At 32.7% G+C, this 19,327-nt stretch overlaps 2 protein-coding genes across 44 annotated transcripts in view; one reads left to right on the top strand and one right to left on the bottom strand.

Moving 5' to 3' along the window:
- Window positions 1–19,327, bottom strand: part of LOC110598540 (uncharacterized) — a 287,890-nt gene that overhangs the window by 20,379 nt on the left and 248,184 nt on the right. For all 37 annotated transcript variants that reach the window (XR_013438651.1, XR_013438630.1, XR_013438632.1 and 34 more), the window contains one exon: window positions 2,035–2,130. The gene's annotated coding sequence lies outside the window, so the exon portion shown is untranslated. The remainder of the gene's footprint in view (window positions 1–2,034; window positions 2,131–19,327) is intronic.
- The window catches only part of Ube3a (ubiquitin protein ligase E3A), a 96,082-nt gene that overhangs the window by 39,108 nt on the left and 37,647 nt on the right, over window positions 1–19,327 (top strand). For 2 of the 7 annotated variants that reach the window (XM_013359140.4, XM_078049097.1), the window contains one exon: window positions 2,739–2,885. The exons of the other annotated variants lie outside the window; for them this stretch is intronic. In XM_013359140.4, the coding sequence (XP_013214594.1) occupies window positions 2,833–2,885 (53 nt within the window). In that variant the 5' untranslated portion in view covers window positions 2,739–2,832. The remainder of the gene's footprint in view (window positions 1–2,738; window positions 2,886–19,327) is intronic. 7 annotated transcript variants of the gene reach the window in all.

The following is a 19,327-nucleotide window of genomic DNA, read 5'->3' as shown; positions in this document are numbered from 1 at the left end:
CAAAAGTAGACAAATGAGATACACCAAACTGAAAAGCTCTGCACAAAGGGTAAAATCAACAGTAAAAAGAACACCTATGAAATGATTAGAGAAAACATTTGTAAACCACACCTGAGAAGGGGTTAATAAATGAAATATATAAGGAACTTAGTAGCAAGAAAAAAAAAACCCAGTTAAGAAATGAGCAAAGGACCCCAATAACCATGACATACATGTGCATGCACACACACACCCACACATTCAAACACAAGCAAATACCCAAAGGTAGATGAAAAAAGTACTCAGAATTGTTATTAATCCAGGAAATGCAAATACAGACTATAATAAGATGCCCCATTAAAATAGTTAATATAAAAAATGAGACCTTTCTTGGTAAGGATGTGGGAAAAAAAGGGAACCTCTGTATTCAAGACAATAGGAATGTAAATTAGTACAGCTATTCGGGAAAATAGGAGGACTTATTTAAAAAATAAAAAATGGGACTGCCAAGATTTAGCAATTCCACTGCTGAGTACATATTCAAAGGAACTGAAATCACTGTCAAAGAGATAGGAAGGGCAGCAGAATAGAATAGACATTATAGTTGCTGTATGTATATAGGTGACTGTATGACCAGTGTGATTCTGCAAGCTGTACAATCAGAAAAATGAGAAATTATACCCCAATTGATTCAGATGTATTGATCATTGTAATGTCATGTGTAGCTAAAAAAAAAAAGATACATGCATTGTCATGTTCATTCTATCATTATTCACAGTAGCCAAGATTTAGTGTTAAACTGAGTATCTCATTCAGTTTAATGAATAGATTAAAGAATATGGTGTATATTGCAAATGGAGTACTATTCAGCCATAATGAAGGATGAAATTCTCTTTTAGGGGCACAGGGAAACAATATGGATGACACTCAAGTCATTATTTAAGTGAAATAAGCCAGACACAGAAAAACAAATATTGCATGATGTCAGTTATATAGGAAAAGTGAAAAAGTTTATCTCATTGAAGTATGGAGTAGAATGGTTGTCACCAAGGGCTGCACACATGATACTTAGAGGATACAAATTGTCGACATTTATTCAACTTGTTAACAGGTATTATCTTCTTGGAAATTGATCAGAAAATTTTAAGTGTTCTTACCACAAAAATTTTATGTATATGAGGTATTGCATATATTAGCTGGATCTAGCCATTCCACAATGTATTCATATTTCAAAACATGTTGTGCATGTGATAAATATATCCAATTCTCATTTGTCAACAAATAAATGAATACAAAATTTTAAAAATGTCTCGTGTCTTTATGTCAATGATCATTCTATATGAGTGCAAATGAGGGTAGATGATAATGATCAGAGGTGGGTGTTTAACATGTCTGGAATGAAAAAAGAGTTTAAAAAAGCTGTTTCAACTTAAGGCAGATATTTTAAGGGACTATAATATTGGAATAGAACAGAGACACAGACCTTGACATTGAAGTCACTTTGCTAATGACTTAATATACATCAAATAGAACCTATCACCTGAGTTTAACAGCAGAGGAAAATCATAAAGAATTCAGGTAGATTATATTAGTTTCAAGTTAGAAGTTTTTTGTTTTCTTTTCGGTGGGGGCATTGTTTGTTTTTAACAAGGGTATTAGAAGAATAATGGGGGACTTAGGGGCTTTAGGAGTCTTTTCAAGTTCATATAAAAGTGTTGCAGGATAAGTGCCTTTGGGAGGAAGCCAGGCTTTAGCGCGAGGTAATATGTTGAAAAGCCATTATATAAAGCATTTGAAGATGATGGACACCTTATAAGTGGGTTTTTAGAGATCTTGGTGGAATTTAGGAGAATGAATCAAGATTAAAGAATGGAGAGTATAGATGAAACTTCATTGGTAGTAAAAATCAAGGATGATGACATTGTGAGGCATGGTAAGCTGTTTGTTACAAGTTTCTGTATAAATCTCTGGTGTAAGTCCAGATTGTGTTAAGAAAGCTCTCATGCTTTTTAACTTGACCATGTTAAAATAGAGTTAACAGAAAATTAGACCTACCATGATGTCTCAACAGAGTTATGGTCCTAGCCATAATATCATGGGAAAATAGCTCTTAAGCCTTCACATCTGCCACCATTTCTCAAGTTCCTATACCTGTAAAAACCATAACAGGCAGCACTTTAGTAAGGTGAGTAGGTCCAGTTTTGTTGTACCATAATATTGTATGTCTTAATTTACAAAATAACTAATGAAGGATTCTTGCTTTCCCCTAAGAATTAATGAGGGTAATTTATAAAAGACAACATTCCACATATATTGAAGCATGATTTTTAAATTTTTGTGGTACTTGGGTATACAAGTTGGATTTTGGTGTAACTCAATTATGTTTTAAATATACATTTAGAGAAGACTTCGAGTACATTTTAAATAGTAATTTTTATATACATAGAGACCATGCCTGTTAAGGAATTCTTAATATTTCCTTGGAAGCAGAAAAGCATAGCAAAGATTTTTAACAGCTGGATACTATTTTGTAATTCAACCTAAAATTAGAAGTAATAGTAACCGAAATCTTTTTTGATCATATGTTATTCTGAGTTTTGTTTAAACTTTGTAAGTATCTTGTGGTAGAGTCTTTTTATATATTTTTAGGCTTCTTGATATCTTAATGATTTCAAAGCAGTTTCTTAGTAACTTCAGATTTCTCATATTTGGTAATTACTCCCTATACCCCATCTCTAACATTAAGGCTATATTTTCAGGTGTATTACTATAAATGGAGCAAGGGTAAATGTATCAAGTGATTTATGGCTCATTAAAGCAAGATTGTTTAAATAAATCCTCAGTTTACTCTAAATGTTGGAATGCCCCAGACCAGTCCTAAGGCCATCTTTATCCTTTCTCTCCAGGTAAGAGATTTATTATCTGTACTCTTACAACTTGCATATTTCCATTCCAACTCTGACTTACCCTCTGAACTGTAGATTTATTTATCCAGTAATTGGATGGTTACTTCTTAATGTTAACAACTAAAATACAAGTTTAGCAATCTTTTACTTAAATAGATAGAGCTCTTTATTTTCATCCTCTCAAATCTAATTCTTTTACATTCTTCTGCCATCTCATTCAGTAGCAGTCTGCCCTCTATCCCTACTCCCTTTAGTTAAAACCTTTGAAGTCTCTAGATTTCTGTCTCACATAGTTCAAAGGATTTACGAATACTGGTGTTTCTACCTTGAAGCATCTGTACTTTAACTCCTTGTTATCGTTTCTACTTCTATTATCCTGATTAAAGCCCTTCGTCTTTTGCCAAAAAAAAAAAAAAAAAAGTGCCCCTTACATTGTATTCTTAATACCCAGACTGGGCTTTTTGAAATCTTAATCTGTTAAGTTCCAAGTTTTCATTTCTATGAACATAATAAATATATAAATATTATTTCAGAGTTAACTCAAATGGTATGAATATTGATTAATTGAAGTTTTCATTGGTGTTACACATCTGGAAGAATGGGACAAAATGGGTTAAAACCCTTCAAAGTCTCCCCCCCCCCTCAAAGTAATACTTAGAAATCTATGTTGCTCTATTATTGGCTCCTTTTTACTTCTTTGACCTCTGTACTTCCGTTTTTCATTTCTGTCTATACTAGCTTTATGCTCTTGCCCACATATCTTTATGTTCTCAAGGGTTATTTCTATTGTCTATGACCCTTCTCTTTGATGTCCACATGGTTTCCTTGTTTTCTTCTTTCAGAGGTCTCTGTTTGAATGATGCTATATCAGAGAGCCCATGTTGTGGCTTCTATAGTCCTCTTACATCTATTTTTCTTCACACAATTTAATGTCATTTGACAACTTTCATGTTGACTTTTTTGGTGTCTTTCTTCTTCATCATTAGAATGGAAGCCAAATGAGACAATAAATAGGTACTCAATATTTATTACATGAAAGAATGAAGATGCTAATTTTATGTAAAAGGTTTCTGTCTTTTTAATTTCCTTGTGAAAACATAGGAAGAATTTTTTAACATCAGTTTATATGCTAATAAACTGGCTTATATTTTCATAGCTGTTGAATGTGGGGAATGCCATCCGATGTCTTGAACATTTGCCATATGGCAAGTTACTGTGTTCCATGCTACTCATGAATTCTTTCAAAGTAGATTTGGAGAGCTGAACCTTTTAATCGAGTTGACTGTGGAGATAGAGTGTGGATGCTTTTAGTTTTTCCATGAATTATAGGTGTATTTTCATATATGTAAGCACTTATGGATTAGACTAACTAATATCAAAATATTTTCTGAAATAAAGATAGAAATCTCTTTAATCATGTATGTGGTTCTTCTGTTGCCATGATTTTTCTCATGTGGAGAAAATTTCCTGTGGAAAAAATCTCCTTGTCATATTCTTGTTCTGCAGATTGAGACTTTGTAGGTTCTTTTGTATACTTACAGTATACCCCAGAAACTGGGAGATATTCTGACTTTTCTCTTCCCTTCAAGGTCATATAACTGGAAAAGATAGGGTTGATACTATTATCTATCTAGACAGCATCAGAAGAGAACCTGAAGAATCTTTATTGAGGTTCTGTAATTTGCTAAGAACACAATAATAAATTACTGGGTTATGTGACTTAGGGTGCTTACCGTTTAATAAATGGCAGTTATAAGAAAAATGTAGTTTAGTGATAGAGTAAATATAGGTTGCCATGGGGAGCATACAAGAGGAATACCTAATTATCTTAGAAGTGATTATCTAAGCTGAAACCTCCAGCTTGATTGGGGATAACTAAGACTATAGTCCTCAAGGCAGGAGGAATAACTTCTAAGATCTGGAATCAAGGAAGACATCAGAAGAGGTACACTGAAAGGCCTTTTGATGTATGGCAGGATGAGGTGATGGGAGGAGATGTGAAAAATGTAGCCATAAGTAGAAAACCATGATTAGATTGTGAAAGATCTTGCAACAGTAAAGTCCTTGGTTCTCTCCTGACACACAGGGAGTCACTGAAATGTACTGGGCATATTAATGACATGAGTCATAGTCTATCCACTATTCTACTGTATAATGCATCATATTGACTGGTACCATCTGCTATAAATAAAGGAAAACATACTCTTAGTAGGGATGGTTGAGGGAATGACTACCTTGCTCTATTCTCCCCAAAATAATAAGAGCAGAACTTAGGATTCATGAAGTATCTAATAGACATACATTGTTAATTAAATCTTGATGAATGTAATCTCTACAGACTATGTCTTTTAATTATTTCTTATGTAATTTTCTTCATCCTCATTCTTGTTGGTACTTCCTTCTTGGCCTGTAACATTTTCAATATTCACTACCTAACTGGATTGCCTATATTCAGTTTTGTGCATTTTGGTCTTAGTTTAGATTATGGAATTATTGTAAAAGCAAATTCTTTAGACACTTATCTGCTTAAAATCTGTTAGTGACCAACTTATTCGTTCATATTTAGTGATTTATGAATCCTGGGAATTTCTGGCAATATGAAACATGCGTGGTTTTTTTCCTTATCTGTGTCCATACTTTTATTTTTGTGTTTATTTTATAACAAAGTTAATTTACATGGAGAAAACAGAAGTTATATAAGCTGTTGAAGTGTTTAGGATACCATCATGTTTTTCTCTTTTTAAAAAAATTTTTTTATTAGTATGAAACATGCCTTTTTATGGGGGGAATGTCATTAAATTTTACTCTTGATATTGGCTAAAATTAGAATTTTGTATCATGAATATGAGATTTTCCTTGAACTCTCTAGGTTTGTCCTGTAATACCATTTTTTTCAGGTCCCTCTTAACAAATTTTTTTTTCTGTCTTAAGCATTCTTTGTACCTTTTAATCATTGGCTTTCCAGTCACCTTTAGAATTTGTTTCTACTAAATTGCCTCTTTATATTATCATACCTCTCTCTGTAGGCATCTTAATGATCTCTAGAACTTTCTCCTCTTATAAAGCAACTGAAACTATATCCTTGAATAACTACTTCCATTTTTCCCCTTCTCCTAATCCACTGGCAAATGCTATTTTACTTTCTGTAAATAAATTTCTTTGAGATACTTCATGGAGCATTTGTTTTGTTGTGGATTACCTTGTTTGGCATAGCATAATGTCCCCAAACTTCATTCAAGTTATAAAAAGAATATTATAGAATTTCCATTTGAAAAGCTGAATAAATTGCATTGTATGTATATTCTACACTTTCTTTCTCCAACCATTTATTGATAGACATTCCATTTCTTGGCTATTATAAATAATGCTACAATAAATATGAGTGTACAGATATCTTTCTGGGATCCTATTTTAAATTTATTTAAAATATATATATATAACCAGCAGTAGGACTACTGGATCATATGGTAATTCTATCTCTTTTTAAGACTTTTTTTTTTTTTTTTAAACAGTAGTTTTAGGTTCGCAGCAAAATTGAGCAAACTTTCCCACATATCCACTGTCCCCTAAACATGTGTAAATTTCCCCATTATCCAGTTTTCCAACAGAGTGATATACATGTTAAAATGCATGAGCTTCAATTGACATATAGTATTTACTCAAAATCTGTAATTTACATTAGGATTTGTTCTTGATGTGCATTCTATGAGTTAGCACTAAGAGTAATGGCTCATACCCATCATTATAGTATCATACATAATATATTTATTGTCCTAAAAATCCTGTATTCAGTTTATTAATCCCTCTCCCAAAATCCTGGCAACAACTGATTTTTTGCTCTTTCCTCAGTTTTATCTTTCCCAGAATGTTATATACTTAGAATCTTAAATTATATGCAGCCTTTTCAGTTTCGTTTCTTTTACTTTTGTGCACTTAAGTTTCTCCTAGGACTCTCGATGACTTTTTAGTACTAGGTAATATTCTGGTTTTTGTTTGTATCACAGTTTAGTCATTGACTTACTGAAGAACATCTCGCTTGTTTCCAAGTTTTAGCAATTAAAATAAAGCTCCTAGTTTCATTCAATATATGGATATCCAATTTTCCCAGCACCATTTGTTTAAAAGACTATTTTTTTCACCAACTGTATCTGGGTTTGTGTCTGTGTCTTCTAGTCTATGATATTGGTCAACATGTGAGTTTATGCTAGTACCACACAGTTTTTGTTACTATAGCTCTAAAGTATAATTTGAAGATTGGAATTATGATGCCTTCTTCATTGCTTTTACAACTCAAAATTGCTTTGGCTATTCTGGTTCTTCTTTCAAATTAATTTTAGGTCCCCTCCCCCCCCCCCCCAGTTAAGGATGTTATTGGGCACTGCATTGAGTCTATGTATTGCCGTTTGACAGTATTAATTCTGTCTATCCCTAATATGAGAGATATTTCTATCTTCTAGTATCTCTGTAATTCTTTCTTCAATATTTTATGATTTTTATTGTAGAGATCGATCACCTTTTTTTTAGATTTATTCATTCATATATATATAAATATGCAGACATTTATTCCTACATTTATTTATTAAAACTACTGTGAAGGAGTTTTTCTGATTTTTTTTCAGCAGTTTCATTATTGCTGTATTTAAAAGGTGTTGATTTTTTTTATGATGATTTTATGGTCTAATGCTTTGCTGTATTTATTTCCAAAACTTGAGAAGTCTTCAGGTATTGGATCATATCTGTGAACAGTGCCAAATTGACTTCTTCCTTTCCTCTTTATATACGTTGTATTTCTTTCTCATGTAATTGCTGTGGCTGAGATTTCAACACCTCCTTGTTTGTGATTTTAGAGGAAATGCTTTCAGTTTTCCCCCATTTAGTATGATGTTTATTTTGGGTTTATCATTTATGTCCTTCTTCAAGATGTTAAGTTCCTTCTGTCCTTAATTTCTTCAATGCTTCTAAAATGAATTGCTGCTGAATTTTGTCAAAGGCCTTTTCTGTATCTAATTAGGTGATCATGTGATTTTTGTCCTTCCTTTCATTTATGTAATGAAGTTTATTGTTTTGCCTGTGCTGACTTGATCATGAAGTATAAGCTTCTTAATGTGTTTTTGAAGAAGAATTACTCCTATTTTATTGTGGACTTTTGTTCAACAGGTATATTGTTCTGTAGTTCTCTTTCCGTCATGTGCCTTTATCTGGTTTTGGTAGAAGGTTGATATCTTCATACAATGATTTGAAAATGTTTTCCCTTATCTATTTCTGTGTCCCCTAATTTGAGGATCACTTGACATTGTTTGTTCTTTAAAGGACTGGTAAAATTCAGGTAGGCATTTTTTAATATTTATATTTTAGTTGTAATTGAACACAATCTCTCTATTTTATTTATTTATGTGGTGCTGAGAATGGAATCCAGGGCCTGTCACATGCAAGGCGAGCGCTCTACTGTTGAGCCACAACCCCAGCCCCTAGTCTCATTGTTTTTTGCTGTCCTGTTCAGGCTTTCTTTATCTTTTTGGTTCAATTTTGATAGGACATAAGTATATAAGAATCAGTCTACTCCTTCTAGATTTTCTAGCTTTCAGAGTAGTCCTAATGATCCTGTGGAATTTAGAGATGTTTATGGTAATATCTTTTTTGCATTTCTAATGTCATTAATTTGGGTCTTCTCTTTGTTTCTGGGGTTAGTTGGTTTATCATTCTTATCTTTTGAAAGAACTATTTCATTAATTTTGGCTCTAACCTTAATTATTTTCTTTATTCTACTGGTTTTGGAAAGATTTTATTGTTGTTTTTCAAGAATCTTGAAATGTATAATTGTTGTTGGGTATTTATTTATTTATTTATTTATTCATTCATTCATTCATTTTATTTTAATGTAGGCACTCATAGCTGTAAGTTTACCTGAGAGCTGCCTTCATTGTGTCCCAGAGATTCTAATATGTTATATCTCCATTATATTTTGAGTCTAAGAATTTTTAATTTTCCCTTTCATTTTATTATATTATCCATTCATTGTAAAAACCATATTGTTCTTTCTCATTTATTTCCTATGTAATTTCTATGATTTTTCTTGATTTTAATTTCCAGTTTCATTCGAGTATGGTCTGATAATATGGCTGAGATAATATCAGGGTTTTTATTGTTTTTGTTTTTTGTACTTACTATGATTTACTTTCTTTCCTAAAATATGATCTGTTTTAGAGATGATACCATGTGCAGTTGAGAAGAAAGTGAATTTTGGATTATTCTATAGATGTCTTTTAGGTCCATTTGATTTATAATATTTTTTAGGTTTGAGACTCATTTTGCGTTTGTGTCTAGATGACCTATCTTGGTAAGAGAGCAAGCAGCATATATTTGGGTCTTGTTTTTTAATCCATTCTGGTTCTTTTTTTAATTAGATTTGGGGCAGTTTATATTCAGTGTTATTATAGAGAGGTTTTTATTATTATCTGCCATTTTTGTTTATTTCTGAACTTAAATTTCATCTTAATTCTTATTTGGTAGCTACTCTTCTCATGAAATTGATCCATTTGTAGGCTCTGAAGTTTGTTTTTAATTTCTTATGCATGTAGTGTTCTAAGTATCTTCTTTAGTGTTGACTTAATAACCATGAATTCTTTTAGTTTTTGAGTATCTTGGAAGACTTATTTTTCCTTCTAATTTGTTGAGTTTGTGGTCATGAAGGCATTTTTTTTTTTTTGTCTTGTTTCCCAACTAGTGGAAATATATAACCCAGGACTTCATATATGGTGAGCAAGCAGTCTACCACTGAGGTACATCCCTAGCCCTTTTAAATTTTATTTTGAGAGAGTTGTCTAAGTTTTTCCCAGTCTGTCCTTGAACTTGTGGGCCTCTTGCCTCAGTCTCCCAAGTAACTGGAATTATATGCATGTGTTATTGCACCAGGCTGGAATATTGAATTTCATTAAAGCTTTTTCTGCATCTGTGGAGATGGTTTTATCCTTTTTTCTGGATCTGTGGAGATGGTTTTATCCTTCATTCTGCAAATGTATTATGTTTGTTGATTTGCATATGTTGAACTTTTCATACAGCTCTGGGGTTAATCTCATTTTATCATGATGTATAACCTTTTTAATGTGCTTTGATTCCACTGTAATTGATATTGGCCTATGATTTTTTTCTTTTAAATTGATCTTGTCTGCTTTTGTTATCAGAGTAATTTTGTAGAATGAATTTGGAAGATTTCCCTGCTTATAAATTTTTTGGAATAGTTTGATTAGGATTAATTTTTAGAAAATGCATTCAGCAATAAAGCCACCTTAGTCATGGGCTTTTGTTTTTTGGTCAACTTTTTATTTCTGATTTAGTTTCTTTGCTTGTTATTGATATGTTTAGGTGTTCTATTTTTGGAGTTCAGACTTCATAGCTTGTGTCTGTAGAAATTTATCTATTTCTTCTTGATTTTCCAATTTGTTGATTTACATTAGTTAACAATAAGCCTAATAATCTTTCTGTGGTATTAGTTATGTCTTTTTTCTTCTGATTTATTTGATTCTTTGTTTTCACCAAACTAGCTGAAAGTTTCTTGATTTTATTTGCCCTTTGAAAAAGCTACTTTTGGTTTCCTTAATTTTTTTATTGTGTTGCCTGCCTTTGTTTTATTTATTTCTGCTCTGATCCTTTTTTCTTTGTTTCATGGATTTTGCTTCATTTATTTTTGCTTTTCTTGTTTTTTTAATTGATTGTCGTAGGTTTGAAATCTTTTCATTCAGATGTAGGCCCTTATTATGAGAAATCCCCCTCCTAGAATTGTTTTTGCTGTATCCCATAGATTTTGGTATGATTGTTTTCATTTTTAAGAATTCTTTTATTTTCCCTTTTAATTTCTTCATTGACCCGTTGGTCAGGAGTATGTTGCTTAATTTACATGTATTTTTATCATTCCCACAGTTACTGTTGTTGATTTCTAGTTTTATTTCAATGTGGTTAGAGAAGATTGAGATCTCTTTTGTGGACTAATGTATGGACTTATCTTGATATATGTCTCATATGCTGATGAGAAGAATGCATATTCTGCAGCTGTTGTAGCAGTCTGTAAATTATCTTTTTAAGGATAATTTAAGTCTGATGTTTCCTTGTTGAATTTATGTGTGCATAATCTGTATGTGGATGAAAGTGTCATATGAAAATCTCTAACCGTTATGGTAGTATGGTCTGTCTTCCCCTTTATATATGATATTTGCTTTATATATTGAGTGGTCTGAGAATTACTACATAAATTTTCATAGTAGTTATATTCTCTTGATGAATTTATCCCCCTTATATCCTTATATAATGACTTTATCTCTCTTTTTAAAATTTTTAATTGACATGTAAAAATTGTACATATTTATGGGTATCATGTAAGTTTTCAGTACATGTATACACTGTGTAATGTTCAAATCAAGGTAAATATATGTATCTCCTCAAACATTTATTATTTGTATATGGTGAAAACATTTTAAATTCTTTCAAAAAGTATATACTGTTTTATAATTATCTACTGGCATCCTAAAGTGTAGTACAACACTGGAAATTATTTTTCTAACCTTTTGATCAACTTTCCTCCATTCCTCCCTCTACTCCCTCCCCCCCAGACTCTATTGTCAATTTCTAGATCAACTTCTTTGTATTTCATAGGTGAGTGAGATCATGTGATATTTGTCTTTCTGTGCCTGGCTTATTCACTTCACATAATGATTCCATATATGTTGTTGGAATGACAGGATTTCATTCTTTTTGTAGTTTATAATATTCTATTTTATATATGTACTACATTTTCTTTATCTGTTCATTCATAGATGAAAACTTAGTTTAACCCCATATTCGTAGCTATTGGGAATAGCCCTGGAATAAACATGGGATGTTTCTTCAATAGTCTAATTTTGTTTCCTTTGCATATATATCTAGGAATGAGATTAATGTATTATATGATAATTCAATTTCATATTTTGAGGAACTTCCTTAATACTTTTCATGATTCCTGTACTAATTTCCACCACTAGTATGTAAGCGTTCTCTTTCTTCCACATTCTTTCTATCATTTGTAATCTGTTTTCTATTTGTTAGTCATAGTTCTAACTGTAGTGAGTTGATATCTCATTGTAGTTTTGATTTGTATTCCCTTATAATTAGTGATACTGAACAGTTTAAAAAATGTACTTATTGGCTATTTGTTTCCTTTGTCTATTATCGTGTCTAGTTTGGTCTGTTGATCATTAAAAACATTTTTAGGGGGTTATTGATTTATTTGAATTCCTTATAATGTCTGGATCTTAGCCCTTTCACAGGTACTGACTTACAAATATTTTCCACCATCATGCAGGTCATTTTTTCACACTGTTGTTTCCTTTGTTATACAGAAGATCTTCAGTTTATGTAATTCTGTTTGTGTTTGCTTTTGTTTTCTGTGCTTTTGGGTTCTTATCCAAAAAATTCTCTCCCATTTCAATGTTTGAAACTTTTTAACTTATTTTTCTTTGAGTAGTTTTATGGCTTGTAGTTGTTTTTAATTCAGTGAGTTGATTTTTATATGATAATAGAGTTAGCATCTAATTTCATTCTTCTTTATGTGAATATCCTGTTTTCTTAGTAGTACCATTTATTATAAAAAATGTCCTCTCTCAAATACATGTTCTTAGCACTTTAACAGAAGTTTAGTTGGCTGTAGGTATGTGGGTTTACTTTTAGGCTCCTTTTTCAGTTCTCTTGTTCTATGTATTTGTTTTTATGCCTATATCATGCCCTTTTGATTTCTGTTGCTTTGTAGTCTTGGTAAGGACTTTCAGTACAATGTTGACTACAAGTAGTGAGAGGGCATTCTTGTATTGTTCTTGGTTCTAAAAGTAAAGCTTTCAGTTTTTCACTATTAAGTATGAAGATAAGCAGTTGATTTTTCATATAAAGTATTTTGTTGAGGTACATTCCTTAGATACTGAATTTGTTGAATTTGTATTATAAAAGGATATTGATGTTTCATAATATTTTTCTGTATCTGTTGACATGATCGCATGGTTTTTATCCTTTATTCTGTTGATATGGTATATCACATTTATTAATGGGCACATGTTAGATTATTCTTACATCCTGGGGTGAATCTCTTATATTGAATAATCTTTTAAATGTGATTTTGGATTTGGTTTGCTAGTGTGATGTTAAGGAGTTGTATGTGAAGGATATTGGCCTCTAGCCTTTTTCTTGTGTCCTTCTCTGATTTTGGCATCAAGGTAACTCTGGCCTCATAGAAGAGCTTGAATGAATTTCTTTCTCCCTCTTGCATTTTTTTCTGAATAATTTCAGCATTGGTATTAATTATTTTAAAAATGATAATATTCAGCCATGGCTCTTGTTTGGTAGGAGGCTTTTTTTTAAAACACTAGTGATTGCCTTATTATTCGTGTATTTACATATTCTGTTTCTTCATGATTCAATCACTGTAAGATGATGTGTCCACATACTTGCCTATTCTTCATTTTTGAAGTGCTACTCATCATAATCTAATAAGCCTTTGTATTTCTGTGGTTTCAATATTAAAGTCTCATTTTTCTGATTTTATTTACTTTAGATTTCTCTTAGTGTAACTAAAGATTTATCCTTTACATACCTATGTTTTTTTTTTTTAAAACCAATTTTCATTACACTGATACAGTGTTTTATGTCTGGATTTCCTTTATTTATATTCTTTATATTTTTACTTCTAGTTTTGGGTTTAGAACTTGTTTTTGTCATTCTTCGAGGTGCAGTAGTATGTTATTTTATTTGAGATCTTTCCAGTTTCTTTCTCTATATCTTGTTTTAATATTAGTGCATTGTAGTTGTACATAATAAATCTTATTTTGACATAATTGTACATGCATGAAATACTTCAATAAATCCTCTTTCCCTCCCCTTCTTTCTACTTCTGTTCTTTTTCTATACTCTACTGGTCTTTGTTTATCATTTTTTAAATCGATAGTTGATACACATAGAGACATGCACACACACACACACACACACACACACACACACACACACAGAGGTGGGGAATTCACCATGGCATATTTATATATGCTCATGGCATTCTATAGTTCTTCCTTTTTTCTCCGCCCTTCTCAATAGGCCCCGTTTTCTACTCTCTTCTATTTTCATGAGCTATGCTCCCTTTTCTTCCCTATTTCACTCTAGCTTCTGCATATGAAAGAAAACATTTAACCCTTGATTTTTCTGAGTCTGGCTTATTTCACTTCATGAAGTTCTCCAGTTGCATCCATTTATGAGAAAATGCATAATTTCAGTCTTCTTTATGGCAGAGTAAAACTTTCTTAAACCATGTGTATGTTGACAGGCACCTAGGATGATTCCATAACTTGACTGTTGTGACTTGTATTACTGTAAATATTGTTACATGCCTATATCACTATGGTACCCTGATTTTTAGTTCCTTTGGATAAATATCAAGGGGTGGAATACCTGGTCATATGGTAGTTTTATTACTAATCTTTTGAAGAATCTCCTTACTACTTTCCAAAGTGGTTGTAGTAATTTGCAGTCTTACCAATAGTGTGTGATTGTATCTTTTTCCCTACATCACTGTCTGCGTTTATTATTTGTATTCTTGATGATTGCCATTTCAGCTGAAATGAGATAAAATCTCAGTGTGGTTCTGATTTGTATTTTCCTGATTGCTTGGGATATTGAAATTTTTTTTTCATATATTTGTTGGCCATTTGTATTTCAGTAAATGTCCCTTTATTTCTTTTACCCATTTATTGATTGAGTTTTTTGTTTTGTTTTTGGTATTAAGTTTTTTGAGTTCTTCATGTATATTCTGGGTATTAACTTTCCTATCAGAGGAGTAGCTGGCAAAGATTTTTTTTCCCCACTATATAGTCGCTCTCTTCACTCTCTTCTTTTTCTGTGCAGAAGCTTTTTAATTTGATGTCATCCCATTTATTTTTCTTGGTTTTATTTCTTGCACTTTAGGGATCTTGTTAAGGAAGTTGTTGTTTGTGTCAATATTTTGAAGTGTTTAGCCTATGTTCTCTTCTTGCAGTTCTTAAAGTTTCTGGTTTAATTCCTAGGTCTTTGATTCACTTTGAGTTGACTTTTGTGCAGGGAGAGAGAGAGGGATCTAGTTTCATTCTTTTACATGTGGATATCCAGTTTTCCCAGTACTATTTGCTAAAAAGACAATTTTCTCCAATATAGGTTTTTGACACATTTGTTGACTATCAGATGACTGTATCTATGTGGTTGTCTCTTTGTCATATGCTCTCTTTTGATGTCAATACCATGTTGTTTTTGTTACTACAGTTACATTGTATAATTTTAATGCCCACAGCATCCTTTTCTTGATCAGGCTTGCTCTGGCTATTCTGGGGTCTTTTATTCTTTCAAATGAATTTTAGGATTCCTTTTTTCCCCCCTTCTGTAAAGGATGTCATTGGTATTTTCATGTGAATTGCATTGAATTTTAATAATGCTTATTTTAGTGTGTCCATTTTGACAGTATTAATTCTGCCTATGCAAGAACATTGGAAGTCTTTTCATCTTCTAAGATCTTCAATTTCTTTTTTCAGTTTTTATTGTAGCAGTCTTTAATCTCCTTGGTTAGGTTTATTCCTAGGTTTGGATATGTGTGTGTGTGTGTGTGTGTGTGTGCGCGCGCGCGCGCACACGCATTGTGAACAGGATAATTTTCCTGGTTTCATTCTCAGTAGGTTCATTTTTGGAATATAGCAAAGCTATTCTTTTTTATGTTGCTCTTGCATCCTGCTACTTTGCTGAATTATCAGGTCTAGAAGTCTTCTGGAGTAGTCTTTTGGGTCTTTTATAAAGAATTATGTCATCAACAAATGGATCATTTTATAAAGAATCATGTCATCAGCAAATGGATCATTTGCTTCTTTTCCTACTTAATATCCCTTTTATTCTTTTCCCTGATTGCTCTAGCTAGAATTTCAAGAACTAAATTGAATGAAAGTGGTAGGAGGGTATATCCTGTCTTGCTCCTGATTTTGGAAGAAATGCTTTCAATTGTTCTTGGTTCAGTATTATATAGTCCTTAGATTTGTCATATGTATCTTTTACAATGATGTGTTAAGTTCCTTTTATACCTACTTTCTCCAGCATTTTAAACTTGAATGGATGCTAGATTATTGTCAACTCTTTTTTTCTGCATCTATTGACATGATCATGTGATTCTTGTGTTTAACTCTATGTAGTGAATTATGTTTATTAATTTGTATAATGTGAACCAACCTTATATCCCTGGATGAAACCCACTTAATCAGGATGTATTATTTTCTTTTTTTTAATGATCATATTTTTTAAATTCTAATTAGTTACACATGACAGCAGAATGCATTTTGACTCATTGAACACTAATGAAGCACAACTTTTCACACCATTTGTGTAATCATACCCATACATAGGGTAACAATGTCCATCTCATTTCACCATCTTTCCTATATCCATTCCCTTCCTCTTCCCCTACACTTGCTCTCCTCTGTCCAAAGTTCCTTCACCACCCCTCCCCCCAATTATGGATCAGCATTCATTGGCTTACTTCACTTAGCATGATGTTCTTCAGCTCCATCCATTTACCTGCAAATGCCATAATTTCATTCATCTTTGAGGCTGACTAATATTCCATTGTGTATATATGCCAGTTTCATTTTTCCATTCATCTAATGAAGGGCATCTAGGTTGATTCCATGGTTAAGCTATTGTGAGTTGAGCTGTTGTAAACATTGTTGTGGCTGTGTCACTGTAGTGTGCTGATTTTAAGTCCTTTGGATATAGACTGAGGTGTGGGATAGCTGGGTCAAATGGGGGTTTTATTCCAAGGAATCTCCATACTGCCCTTTTTTTTTAAGTATTTATTTTTTAGTTGTAGTTGGACACAACACCTTTATTTCACTTGTTTGTTTATTTTTTTTTTTTATGTGGTACTGAGGATCAAACCTAGGGTCTTGCATGTGCGAGATGAGAACTCTACCCCTTTCCAGAGTGTTCACACCAGTTTGCTTAATGGTTTTTTTTTGGGGGGGCGGGGGGGGTGAGGGTGGGCTGGGTACCAGGGATTAAACTCAGGGACACTTGACCACTGAGCCACATGCCTACCCCTATTTTGCTTTTTATCTAGAGACAGGGTCTCACCTAGAGCTTGCTGAGGATTGCTTTGAATTTAAGATTCTCCAGCCCCGCCCTCTCATGCTGCTGGGAGATGGTGTCTGCCACCGCACCTGGCCTTAATGTACTTTTGAATGTGGTTTGCCAGTACGTTATTAAGGATTTTTGCATGGGTTCATCAGGGATATTGAAATTTTCTTTCCTTGATGTGTCTGTCTGGTTTTAGTATCAGGTTGATACTGAATTCATAGAATAAATTTGACCATCTTCACTCCCTTTCTGTTTCATGTGCTAATAATGAGGAGGATTGGTATCATTTATTTAAAGGACTAGTAAAATTTGACTGAGAATCCATCTAGTTTTGAACTTTCCTTTGTTGGAAGCCTTAACTACTACTTCAGTCTCATTGCTTGATATTGGTCTGTTTAGGTTTTCTATATCCCCATGGTTCAATTTGAATAGGTCATATATAGAATTTCAAAGGAGTTTCTAATGATCCTTTGGATTTTTTTAGTGTTTGTGGTGGTATCCCCTTATTTTACTGGTAATGTTTTTGATTTGGGTCTTTTATTTTTTGGATAGTTTGGGTTAGGGTCTAACAATCTTGTTTATCTTTTCAAAAAACCAACTCTTTTGTTTCCCTGATCTTTCTATTATTTTTATTGTTGATGTCATTAGTTGTGGCTCTGTTCTTAATTATTTCCCGTTTCCACTGGTCTTGGAATTATTCTTTTCTAAGGACTTGAGGTGTAACATTATATTATTTCTTTCTGCTTTTTATACTGATTAGTACACTTTTCTCTCATAGTACTGCTTTTGAATAGTTTTTTTTCCAGAATTGATTTGTTTATTGGTTCTTTTTAGTTATACATGACAGTAGAATTCATTTTGATATATTGTATAAGCATGGAATATATCTTATTGTAGTTGGGAACCCATTCTTATGGATGTACATGATGGTGGGATTCACTATGGTGTAGTCCTATAAGTACATAGGAAAATTATTTGGGATTCATTCCAGTGTGTTTCCTTTTTCTATCTCCCTCCCTTCCCTTTATTTCCTTTTGTCTGATTACTTAACATCTCTTCTTCCCCTCTCCCCACTTATTGTGGGTTAAGCTTCCACATCATCAGAAACATTTTACCTTTGGTTTTGGGGAGTGGCTTATTTGACTTAGCATGATGGTCTTCAGGTCCGTCCATTTTGTAAATGTCATAAAGTGATTCTTCTTTATGGCTGAGTGATACTCCATTGTGTATGTATAGCACAGTTCTTTATCCACCATATTTATCCACTATATTTTTTCTTCATGGTTATAGTGAGACATATTTTTAATTATAACAAGCTATTTTGAAATTATTTCAATTTAACATTCATCATATAAAAAATGAGAAAAACTACTGATAAACTCTACTTACTTAATTCCTCCTTACATTTTGAATTTTTTGGGGGGGTACCAAGGATTGAACTCAGGGGCACCCTATTATTGAGCCATATCCCTAGCCCTATGTTTTCTGTATTTTATTTAGAAACAGAGTCTCGCTGAGTTACTTAGCGCCTCACTTTTGCTGAGGCTGACTTTGAATTCGCAATCCCTCTGCCTCAGCCTCGTGAGCCACTGGGATTATAGGCATGAACTGCCATGCCTGGCACATTTTGAGTTTTTGATGTACCCTTTTAGGTCTTCCTTTTTCCCATCTCTTAATATATTAATGTTGTTCTTGTTTTTAATCATTTTGTTTTATAGTATTTAATCTGAAGATTTTTGAAAGGTTTATGATTTTTTTTCTGTTCAGATATTTACAAATGGGTTCTATAGCTTCCAGTGTTTTCTTTCTTACTAGTTAGCGTCTCTTTCAGTTTGAAGAACTCCCTTTAGCAGGGAGTAGGGCAGGTCTGCTGGTGAGAAATTCTCACAGCTTTTGTTCATCTTAAGAGTACCCTTTTTTCTAATTCATTTCTGGATGCAGTATTCTTTGTTGGTAGTTTTAAACAGTTTTTCTTTAGCAGTGTTAAAATATCAAACAGTCACAGCCACTTCATTCTCCCCACTTTGTGTAAATTTTTTTCTGAGAAATTTGTTCTCAAGTAATTTTGGAATATGCTTATATGTTTCTTCTGATTTCTTGCTCCTTTGAAAATACTCTTAAACTTTATCCTTTGAGAGCTTAATTTAACATGTTAGATTTATTTTGAGTTGAATTTGGTGACTTGTGACCTTCTTGTAACTGGTTATTTGTATCCTGTAGATTTGGGAAGTTTTCTCTTATTATCTCCTTGAATAAACTTTGTACTCCTTTGGCATTCCCAAATTCCTCTTGAA

This window comes from Ictidomys tridecemlineatus, chromosome 5 (genome assembly GCF_052094955.1).
Source record: "Ictidomys tridecemlineatus isolate mIctTri1 chromosome 5, mIctTri1.hap1, whole genome shotgun sequence".
Classification (NCBI taxonomy): Eukaryota; Metazoa; Chordata; class Mammalia; order Rodentia; family Sciuridae; genus Ictidomys; species Ictidomys tridecemlineatus.
Note: the sequence above shows the minus strand (reverse complement) of the source record. Positions and strands in the feature narration are given on the sequence as shown.